General features: G+C 44.3%; 1 protein-coding gene across 1 annotated transcript in view; it reads right to left on the reverse strand.

Annotated features, from left to right (window-relative positions):
• Positions 1–7,810, reverse strand: part of zanl (zonadhesin, like) — a 142,863-nt gene extending 135,053 nt beyond the window's left edge. Inside the window, exons 1-3 of the mRNA XM_056300246.1 lie at positions 7,759–7,810; positions 7,299–7,445; positions 5,012–5,277 (exon numbers count right to left, since the gene is read on the reverse strand). Of these exons, the coding sequence (XP_056156221.1) occupies positions 5,012–5,277; positions 7,299–7,445; positions 7,759–7,810 (465 nt within the window). The remainder of the gene's footprint in view (positions 1–5,011; positions 5,278–7,298; positions 7,446–7,758) is intronic.
• Between the last annotated feature and the right edge of the window lie 4,402 nt (positions 7,811–12,212).

The raw sequence follows: 12,212 nt of genomic DNA on the forward strand, positions 1-12,212 counted from the left end.
GATGATATGTAGTTACACCTCTTGTCTAGATGACATGTAGTTACACCTCTTGTCTAGATGATATGTAGTTACACCTCTTGTCTAGATGATATGTAGTTACATCTCTTGTCTAGATGATATGTAGTTACACCTCTTGTCTAGATGACATGTAGTTACACCTCTTGTCTAAATGACATGTAGTTACACCTCCTATATAGATGATATGTAGTTATACCTCTTGTCTAGATGACATGTAGTTACACCTCGTATAGATGACATGTAGTTACACCTCTTGTCTAGATGACATGTAGTTACACCTCTTATCTAGATGATATGTAGTTACACCTCTTATCTAGATGATATGTAGTTACACCTCTTATCTAGATGATATGTAGTTACACCTCTTGTCTAGATGACATGTAGTTACACCTCTTATCTAGATGACATGTAGTTACACTTCTTGTCTAGATGACATGTAGTTACACCTCTTGTCTAGATGACATGTAGTTACACCTCTTGTCTAGATGACATGTAGTTACATCTCTTATCTAGATGATATGTAGTTACACCTCGTCTAGATGATATGTAGTTACACCTCTTGTCTAGATGACATGTAGTTACACCTCTTGTATAGATGATATGTAGTTACACCTCTTGTCTAGATGACATGTAGTTACACCTCTTGTCTAGATGATATGTAGTTACACCTCTTGTATAGATGATATGTAGTTATACCTCTCGTCTAGATGATATGTAGTTACATCTCTTGTCTAGATGATATGTAGTTATACCTCTTGTCTAGATGATATGTAGTTACACCTCTTGTCTAGATGATATGTAGTTATACCTCTTGTCTAGATGATATGTAGTTATACCTCTTGTCTAGATGATATGTAGTTATACCTCTTGTCTAGATGATATGTAGTTAAACCTTTTGTCTAGATGACATGTAATTACACCTCTTGTCTAGATGATATGTAGTTACACCTCTTGTCTAGATGACATGTAGTTACACCTCTTGTCTAGATGATATGTAGTTACACCTCTTGTCTAGATGATATGTAGTTATACCTCTTGTCTAGATGATATGTAGTTATACCTCTTGTCTAGATGATATGTAGTTATACCTCTTGTCTAGATGATATGTAGTTAAACCTCTTGTCTAGATGACATGTAATTACACCTCTTGTCTAGATGATATGTAGTTACACCTCTTGTCTAGATGACATGTAGTTACACCTCTTGTCTAGATGACATGTAGTTACACCTCTTGTCTAGATGATATGTAGTTACACCTCTTGTCTAGATGATATGTAGTTACACCTCTTTTCTAGATGACATGTAGTTACACCTCTTGTCTAGATGATATGTAGTTACATCTCTTGTCTAGATGATATGTAGTTATACCTCTTGTCTAGATGATATGTAGTTACACCTCTTGTCTAGATGATATGTAGTTATACCTCTTGTCTAGATGATATGTAGTTATACCTCTTGTCTAGATGATATGTAGTTATACCTCTTGTCTAGATGATATGTAGTTACACCTCTTGTCTAGATGATATGTAGTTATACCTCTTGTCTAGATGATATGTAGTTATACCTCTTGTCTAGATGATATGTAGTTACACCTCTTGTCTAGATGATATGTAGTTATACCTCTTGTCTAGATGATATGTAGTTACACCTCTTGTCTAGATGATATGTAGTTACACCTCTTGTCTAGATGACATGTAGTTACACCTCTTGTCTAGATGATATGTAGTTACACCTCTTGTCTAGATGACATGTAGTTACATCTCTTGTCTAGATGATATGTAGGTATACCTCTTGTCTAGAAGATATGTAATTACACCTTTTGTCTAGATGATATGTAGTTACACCTCTTGTCTAGATGATATGGTACTACTACATGATATTGTAGCGAATTCGGGGGACAACGCAACCACAGGAACTGCCGCGGCCAGGAAGCGAACCAGTATTGCCCGCACCGCAGGAGACATCGCTGACCACTAGACTAAAGGGTCAGACCCGCCAGCGGCCAGCGTGTCTTCTTATCCATGCACGTTACAATATGAAGTCATTGCTGGTTCTACAGGACTGGTTTTGTGTACTACTACATGACATGAAGTCATTGCTGGTTCTACAGGACTGGTTTTGTATACTACTACATGACATGAAGTCATTGCTGGTTCTACAGGACTGGTTTCGTGTACTACTACATGAAATGAAGTCATTGCCGGTTCTATGGGACTGGTTTTGTGTACTAGTACATGTTCATTGCTGGTTGTATAGGACTAGTTGTATTTCTTATTTATTTTGGCAGTGTATTAACTACATCGACTGGAATCATAACATTTAAATTGAGGTAAAATCTACAAATATATGTTAACGCGCATATCTAATTGTTAGAAAGAATTTAATTCAAAGTAGTGTGTGCTATGGTTATTGCTAAATGCTGAAGTATTTTAATACTACTTTCACATGATATTTCATGTATGTTATACAGTGCAGTACTAGTAGTCTATTGTAAGTTTAACTTTGTGTTAATTGTTCTGCATGTGATCTAGTCTGTGTGCATATGCATCATAATGGGTCATTGATTGATTTTGATTTATGTATTTAATATATTAATTCCTGTACACTGGTACCACTGCACAGCTGTCATGTTCCTGTTTGTAACTTACACACGCGTGCATTAAACTGCCAGTGTCCTTTTGGCATCAGTCTATTTGTATCATGTTCCCCAAAAACTGACATCTCTAGCTGTTGGCTCATATTTACACTATGCTATGCTATATGTACCTCACAATATCTCACACTATGCTATGCTATATGTACCTCACAATATCTCACACTATGCTATGCTATATGTACCTCACAATATCTCACACTATGCTATGGTATATGTACCTCACAATATCTCACACTATGCTATGCTATATGTACCTCACAATATCTCACACTATGCTATGCTATATGTACCTCACAATATCTCACACTATGCTATGCTATATGTACCTCACAATATCTCACACTATGCTATGCTATATGTACCTCACAATATCTCACACTATGCTATGCTATATGTACCTCACAATATCTCACACTATGCTATGGTATATGTACCTCACAATATCTCACACTATGCTATGCTATATGTACCTCACAATATCTCACACTATGCTATGCTATATGTACCTCACAATATCTCACACTATGCTATGCTATATGTACCTCACAATATCTCACACTATGCTATGCTATATGTACCTCACAATATCTCACACTATGCTATGCTATATGTACCTCACAATATCTCACACTATGCTGTGGTATATGTACCTCACAATATCTCACACTATGCTGTGGTATATGTACCTCACAATATCTCACACTATGCTATGGTATATATTGTGAGGTACACTAGTCGTTAACATATGGTATATGTACCTCACAATACCTCACACTATGCTGTGGTGTATTGTGAGGTACACTAGTCCTTAACATATGGTATATTTACCTCACAATACCTCACACTCTGCTGTGGTATATTGTGAGGTACACTAGTCGTTAACATATGGTATATGTACCTCACAATACCTCACACTATGTTGTGGTATATTGTGAGGTACACTAGTCCTTAACATATGGTATATGTACCTCACAATATACCACACACTATGTTGTGGTGTATTGTGAGGTACACTAGTCCTTAACATATGGCTAACACGAAGTGTCATATTTGTACTTCCCGGCTGTTGTAGTGGTCTGGACCACAGACAGTGTCATGTTCATGCCCTTCTGTGCCTCCCTCTTCTGGCTGGTCTCTGTTATGCAGGCCTCCTTATCTCACACCCCTGTTTCCCATCATGCAGCTCACTGCTTCAGCCATGCCACTTCTCACTCTCATTTCCAGTTTGTCAAGTAAGCCTTGCTCTGAGCTGATCTGACGGTCTGACCCATCTTCTCCTGGCCTACAGGCAGGAACTGAATCCTGCAGGGCCTGTGGTCATAACTGGGAGGAAGTGGACCATGAGTCAGAAGTACAGCTGCAGGCCTGCCTCCACTGCACTGACTGGAGTGTTTTTGAGGCTGCATGTACAGACCTGGACGAGGTTACCGACACGGTGACGTCTTACACCAGCTTGCCCACCAACCTTCTGTGTCAAACGTCAACCAAGAACAGCAGAGCAGCTGATGAGCTGAGCTGATGTCAGCAAATAACCCCAATCCCCAAGTTCTCTGTAGGGCACCTGAGTCTCTTATTACTCGTCCCTGCACCTTTTGAACCGGATGTGGCTCACTTTATAAACAAGAGGGAGACTTTCGGGTCCCAGATCCAGCCTGGCTTCTGCATTCGTCCCATTCCCCGGGTTAATTCTGCCTCCTTCACCCACTTCCACCCAACTACAAGTTCAGTGTTAGACAGCACAGCCTCCATCAAAGTGTTTTAGGATTATTAGCATTATGGAGCAGTACGGGTGGTGTTCAGTCTGTTAGTTTTGTAGTACGTTTGTTTTCAGTAATGTTTCCCAACTAATGTTGAGCTTTTTTCACTGTTTAAACGCTTTGCTTATGCCGGTAACTCGTTTGAATTTGAATGGTCCTCCCACATGCTGCGTCCCCCTGGAGAAACTCCTCACTGTCAGGTGAAAAGGAGCAGCTGGTGCCTCCACATGTATGGAGGAGGCATGTGGTGGTCTGCAGCCCTCCCCGGACCGGCAGAGGGGGTGGAGCAGAGACCGGGGCGGCTCGGAAGAGTGGGGTAATTGACCGGGTACAGTTGGGGAGAAAAAGGGAGATAATCCCCCACCCCCCAAAAAAAGTGTCTACAGTCCCCCCCCCCCCCCATATCAAGCTACACTTGGTGAGTCAGTCTTTGGCGAGCCTGGAGACGGGCTTGAACAGCACGTGTGTGTGTGTGTGTGTGTTTACACGGCGCTGCCACACTTTTTATCTTGGATTTTCACAGCTTACGTCCACGTTTCCTTCTGTACATGTGAAAGGGGAGCAAGGGTCGAGCACTCACATTGAAGGTCTGCCCGGCGGGTTTGGACACAGTGGCAGCGCCTGCCAGCCAGGACGGACTCTGCATCCCAGTCTTCCTCCACACCTCCTTGTCGCCGCCGGAGCTCCTGACCAGAACCTTCAGGTTGTTCTGCATGTCAGCGCCGTACATGTAATATCGGAAATGAACGCAGACCTGCTTGGTCGAGGGTGAGAGGGCGGGGCTAAGCAGACGGGCTCTCTGCTTATTGGCCACATTGTCGCACTCGTGGTAGATGTAGTAGCCCCCTGGGCAGATGAGGAGAGAGAAGGAGCGTGGCAGTTACAATTCTGTAACACTCTTCGCCTGAAATCTCAAATAATAATGATACCGACTAAAACAACGCACAAACATACCAACTGTGGTCGTGCAGATAGCCACAAAAAGCTGCTACGCTGTCCATCTCGCACACCAACCAAAATACAAGTTCAAACAATCCTTCTTGCCGTGACCGACAATACCCCGCATGAAGAAGTGAGCGGGCTGACCATCCCAAATCTTAAACATGAGGGGGTTTATACACATGTTCGATGCCGGGTCCATGATCTCCATCGCACACATTTGGGGATTTGCCTCTTCTGAAATCTGATCAGTATCAAACCTGTGCACAAACTTCCATGGCGAAGTTTGATGTTGAGCTGGCAATGTGGCTCCTCGCATAATACACACTTACATTTAAAATGACAATTTACAATCTCATTTAGCAGACACCTTTATCCAAGGCGACGTACAGCTGAGAGTTCATACGACACAAGCAAGGACCTCGTACGGAGGCGACAATGCAAGTGCCAAAAAACTAGGTTCAAGTCCGGTAGGACACATGGGTGTCAACAGGCAGTGCACAAAGGCGATGCATAGCGTGCAAGGAAGCTTTTCTTTTGAAATAGTAATGCCATCGGGTGTGGAGGTGTTTGAGAAAGAGCTTCTTATAGATGGAGAGGGACACAGCAGATCAAATGGAGTTTAGTTAGGGTTGGTACTCCTGTCTGTGCCCCTGACCGAGGCACGGCAAGACCAACTGGAGGTGGTCTCCGGGTGGTGCACGGTGGCTGCCCACTGCTGCTAGCTACACCGCTAGGATGGGGTAAATGTAGAGCACAATTTCCCTACGGGGATCAAGAGAGTATATATATATATATATATATACATATCAGAACCCATTGCACCGCTGGGGACATATACAGAAGAGTCTAGCTGGTGACTTGGGGCCCTGTATTGGTGGAAGTGCCAGCTGCCTTTCATTGGCAGAGTGTAGTGAGCGGGACTGAGTGTAGACCTGAATAAGCGAGTTCAGGTCGGCAGGAGCCATTTTAGTTGCCGTTTTGTAAGTGAGCATTAAGGTGTTTGTGGGAGCCAGTGGAGGGATATGAACAGCAGGGTGACGTGTGCTGTGTTTGGTTGGTTGAAGACCAGATGTGCTGCCGCATTCTGGCTCCTTTGCAGAGGTTTGAAAGTGCATGCAGGGCGACCTGCCAGTAAGGAGATGCAGTAGTCCATACGTGATACAATAGAAGGCCTGTACCAGGATTGGGCTGCCTGCTCAGACAGGTAGGCTCTGATGTTGTAGAGGGCAAATCAGCACGACCAAGCAGTGGAGGCCACGTGAACCTTAAAAGTTACTTGGTCCAATCATGACACCCGGCTTTCGGCCGGCAGACTTTGTGGGCATGAGTTGGGCTGATCTGAGCTAGATTTCCATCTATTGTTGTAAGGATGGACTGACTGAGATGACAAGGAGCTCAGTCTTAGATTCGCTAGCGCCTCATCTGGTCGGTCAGGGCACCTGTTCGGTGGGGGGGGGGAATCAGCTGATGTAGTTACACCGCTTGTCTAGGTGAGATGTCTCAATTAGGGACAAAAAGGGGGGGGGTACAAAAAAAGAAAGGGATTGAGAGACTCGGTTAAAGACCGAGCGCTCGAGTGTTTCTGACAGAAAGGGAAGGAGAGGAACTGGTCTGGGCTGGGCTGGGTGTGGGTTTTATGAGCAGCGGGGTGACCTGAGCCTGCTAAATGTGATGGGGAACAGATCCTTTTGAAGCGAGGACTTGATGATGTGTGTGACTGTGGGGTTAAGTGTGGAGAAATGGTCTGTAGGAGGTTGGATGGTATCAGGTCCAGCGGACAGGTACTGGGACGAGAGTCCAGCAGAGGCTTGGAGACTTCCAAGACACTTACTGTGTCTTGGGTGATAAACCTCTCTCCCATCTTTTATGTGATCATGATTTTTCTAAAAATCATTTGAAAGGAATGCAATGAAACCAGTACTAACTTCCATCCGGATAGTCTCCATCTGGCCCGGTGCCCGCGGTTGGTGTTTCACCACGATGTCTGGTCCAGTCACTGTCGTCGTTTCCATCCTGGGTGAAGCCACAGAACGGCTGGCTGGCCTGATTGAAGTCACATGAGGTCAGGACAACTGAGTGGAGAAAGCGGGGGCCAAAGAGAGGGGGGGTGGAGAAGGTGGAGATAGGGGAGAGAACGATGGAGGAATGGGTGGAGAAGGGAGGAGATGAGTGGATGGACAAGTATGGGTGCAGACATAGCAGCATTAATAAAGACAGCGTAGCATTAGCTGCTAGACTGTCATGAGTGCATCTGGAACAGACGTTTAACGGTTTTCCACCATATTCTCATGATTTTACACATCACGTGATCATGGTGGTGATCACCAGACAGGCCACAGATGATTCCTGGGGCCCGTCTGGTTGGTTTCCACCCACAGGACATACCTGGGCGGAGGTCTTCAGTCAGAAACCAGCCCACTACAGACCTGTCAGTCATGCAACACAATGCAATGACAAAACTAATGTGTTTTATGGTGGTATGGCATTCACATATAGTGTGTAACCATCATCACATATGGTGTGTAACCATCATCACATATGGTGTGTAACCATCATCACATATGGTGTGTAACCATCATCACATATAGTGTGTAACCATCATCACATATAGTGTGTAACCATCATCACATATAGTGTGTAACCATCATCACATATAGTGTGTAACCATCATCACATATAGTGTGTAACCATCATCACATATAGTGTGTAACCATCATCACATATGGTGTGTAACCATCATCACATATGGTGTGTAACCATCATCACATATAGTGTGTAGCCATCTTCCTTCCTGTGTCTCATCAAGCGCATGACTGGGACCCCAGCACATGCACGCTCTAAATCAACTCCTGTGCACTGTGCACATGAGTTGTGTGTTTTATTGTAGAACAAAACGTGTTGTGTTGGTGCAGACTGCAGGTAGTGTACAGGTGTGCAGGGAGATAAGAGCCAGAGGTAAAGTCCACCAGGATCACAAGGCCAGTCCTCTGCTGGGATGAGGTGTGTGTCCCAACTCGCCGTGTGCACGTGTGGTGTAGTGCCTGTGCATATGTGTGTGTGAGTGTGCGTCAAGTGTGTATCTGAGTGAGTGTGTCCCTCAACAAAGTCATTCATGTCTTCAAACGATGGCTGGTGAAGGGTTTTATTCAAAGTGAGCACAAACTGCATGGGTCACCTTGTGTACATGTGTTTATGAGTACACACAACAACAACATCAGTAAAACAAGTGGGCTGATAACTTACCATCATCTTTGACTGTCTTCTTTAGGCTGTTGAAAAGCACACACAGACACACACACAGACACACACACAGACACACACACACAGAGGCAGGCCATTAAAAATAAACCCTTTTTTACTTGTATATACAAATGTCCAGAAACCAGTACACCCTGATGTTACCCCAGGTGTGCACCTCAGCCAGGTGTGCACCTCAGCCAGGTGTGCACCTCAGCCAGGTGTGCACCTCAGCCAGGGTGGATGGGAAGGGGGGCAGACATACAGGGGTGGATGGGAAGGGGGGGCAGAAATACAGGGGTGGATGGGAAGGGGGGCAGAAATACAGGGGTGGATGGGAAGGGGGGGCAGAAATACAGGGGTGGATGGGAAGGGGGGGCAGAAATACAGGGGTGGATGGGAAGGGGGGGCAGAAATACAGGGGTGGATGGGAAGGGGGGCCAGACATACAGGGGTGGATGGGAAGGGGGGCAGACATACAGGGGTGGATGGGAAGGGGGGCAGACATACAGGGGTGGATGGGAAGGGGGGCTACTAGAGGGAGAAACAGCAGCCACAGACGAGGCCAGCAGTACTCTCCCACTTGGACAGATATAAAGGAAAGAAAAACAAACGTCATAAATCCCAGATGCAGGTCAAGCGCTCAGTCCCCAGCCTGCCCCAGACCAGGGGTGTATGAGCTGCCGGGGGGGGGGGGGCACGACAAGCCAATGGAGAAAAGGTGTATCTTGAGACGGGATTGGAAGGGTGGGAGGGATTCTGAGTCTCTAATGAATTGGGGAAGTGCGTTCCAGAGCCTGGGAGCTGCTCTGGAGAAGGCTGGGTCACCAAAGCCACGGAGGTTGGACCTGGGGGGGTAGAGAGAAGGGAGGCTGAGGTGGATCTGAGGGACCGAGAGGGTTGGTAGGGGGAGAGGAGATCGGTGAGGTATGGGGGAGCCAGTTTGTGAAGGGCTTTATAAGTAAAAACCAGGAGTTTGTAATTGATCCGGTGGGAGATGGGTAGCCAGTGGAGGTCTTTTAGGACTGGGGTGATGTGGTGCCAGGATTTGGTGAAAGTTAAAAGTCGGGCGGATGCGTTCTGCACCAGTTGGAGTCTCTTGATAGAGCTAGCACTGATGCCATAGAGGAGTGAGTTGCAGTAATCAAGGCGGGAGGAGATGAAGGCATGGATCAGTATCTCAGCAGCAGGGCATGTGAGAGAGGATCTTATTTTTGCAATGTTGCAAAGGTGGTAGAAGGAGAATTTGACCATTTGGCAGATATGTGGCTCAAGGGAGAGGGTGGGATTAAGGATCACACCAAGGCTGTCTGTGAATGTTCTCATTCATCCAGGTCATGGTGATCCAAAGGAGGTGAATCAAGTGCAACTGGACTCGGTATATATCCGTGAAGACGTTTCGCCTCTCATCCAAGAGGCTTCCTCAGTTCAGGCCTTTCTGACTAGACCAAGCTAGTCTGACTGGCTGCTGATGAGACTCAGATATTTATCCTTTTTTGGAATCGTTATCAGAGCTGTAGATGTCCATGGCTCCTCGTGTTCCGATGTTTAGCAACGCCCGTCGTAATCAGAGGTATTGAGAAATAGCTATTGAGCTATTTGGAGAAACCAAACAACCACTACACAAACGGATGGCCCAACACAAAGGGCCAAACTCCTCAGGACAAGACTCAGCAGTCTATCTACACCTAAAGGAGAAGACACACTCCTTCCAGGACAGCAACGTACACATTTTGGACAGGGAGGATAGATGGTTTGAAAGAGGGGTGAAGGAAGCCATCTATGTGAAACTGGAAAAACCATCCCTCAACAGAGGAGGAGGTCTGTGACACCACCTATCTCCCACTTACAATGCCGTCCTTTCAAAACAACAGCGAATCCAGCCGACAACAGACGAGCAATAAATCTTTTCTAACAGGTGTTTTTCCAGATAAAATGAAAATGATTAAGGTGGTTCCAGTCTATAAAATGGTGACAAACACGTTGTATCAATTTAGAGACCCCTGGCTTTGCTACCTCAATTTTCTAAAATACTTGAAAAATTATTTGTAAATAGACTTGATGACGTTGACAAACATGAGTTATTGAGGGGCCACCAATATGAGTTTAGGAGCAATTGATCAAGTGATGGATTTTGTAGAAAATATAGCAACAGCAGTAGATGAGAAACACTGTAAGTGTTTTTATTGATTTACGTAAAGCATTTGACTTGGTCCATCCTTCCTTACTCTTGAAGAAAGTGGAACACTATGGTATAAGAGGTGTCACACAACGCTGGTTAAGAAGCTATTTAAATAATAAGTTTCAATATGTGAATATTGAAAACACTGAATCAATCTAAGAAGAGTAACTTGTGGTGTTCCACAAGGTTCAGTATTGGGACCTAAGTTGTTGACATTTTTTTTAAATGATATGTCTATGGTACCTAATTGTTGAAATGTGTTACGTTTACTGATGATATAAATTTATGTTGTTCTGGGAAGGGCATGAAAAAATTGTTGAAAACAGTATAAAGGGAATTGGGAATGTTAAAAAATGGTTTGATATCAATAAGTTATCACTAAAAGAAAATAAAACAAAATGTTCGGTGGTTTTGGGGTTAATAGTGAAATAAAACAAGTTAAATGGAGTTGAAATTGAAAGAGTATTTAAAAACAAACTTCTTGGGAATGATTATAGATCATAGACTCTGTTGGAAGCCACATATAGAATATATTAAACGGAAATTATCTAAAGCTCTTGCTCTTCTTCACAAAACAAGGGGTCTGCTGATAGTAAATGTGTGTTTATATTGTATTGTTCATTGATATTGTCATATCTGTCATATTGTGTTGAGGTTTGGGGAAATGTTTATAAAACAAACATAGACCCCATAATTAAACATCAGAAAAGAGCTATCAGAATAATAAATAAAGCCGGTCACCGTGACTCTACTAATCTATTATTTATACGGTCCTGCACCTTCAAATTCTTAGATATTGTATATTTAGAAACATTTGGAAATACTTTATGGCGCTAGAAGTAAAAGCCTTCCTGTTTGTATCCAACAACATTTTAAATGAAGAGAAGGAAACTATCATTTCAAAGGGAGGGTTGTGTATTTTTGAAACATGCAAAGTGAGTACCGGTGTAAAATACAGATGTGTGTAACATACAGATGTGTGTAAAATACAGATGTGTGTAAAATACAGATGTGTGTAAAATACAGATGTGTGTCAGCTTTGGGAGTCAACTATGGCGTGGTCTTCATGAGGAGCTGAACTTGTGTAGCTTGCTGTAGCTTGCTGCCACAACGTCACAGTCGCATTTGCATGGGTCGAGCACGGGCGTATATGGCGGCTGTCACGTGAAGTGAACTCAATAAAGTTTTCTGATTTTGAATGGAAATCAGCGCGTGCGGGCGGTTCGGGTTTTGGCGGGTCTGACGAACAATACAGTTGTCCGCTGTTGCGCGCGTGGAAGTGTCCACGTGTCTTATGTGATGAATCAGGTTTAAGGCCCAAACATACTCGGGCGGAGCGGACTCCACGAGGAAGGTCCGCAGTCATTTGGGCTTCCGTAGTCGAGCGCACTTCCGCGTTGTAGTTTCCTGCAAAGCCGTC

This window comes from Lampris incognitus, chromosome 20 (genome assembly GCF_029633865.1).
Source record: "Lampris incognitus isolate fLamInc1 chromosome 20, fLamInc1.hap2, whole genome shotgun sequence".
Lineage (NCBI taxonomy): Eukaryota > Metazoa > Chordata > Actinopteri > Lampriformes > Lampridae > Lampris > Lampris incognitus.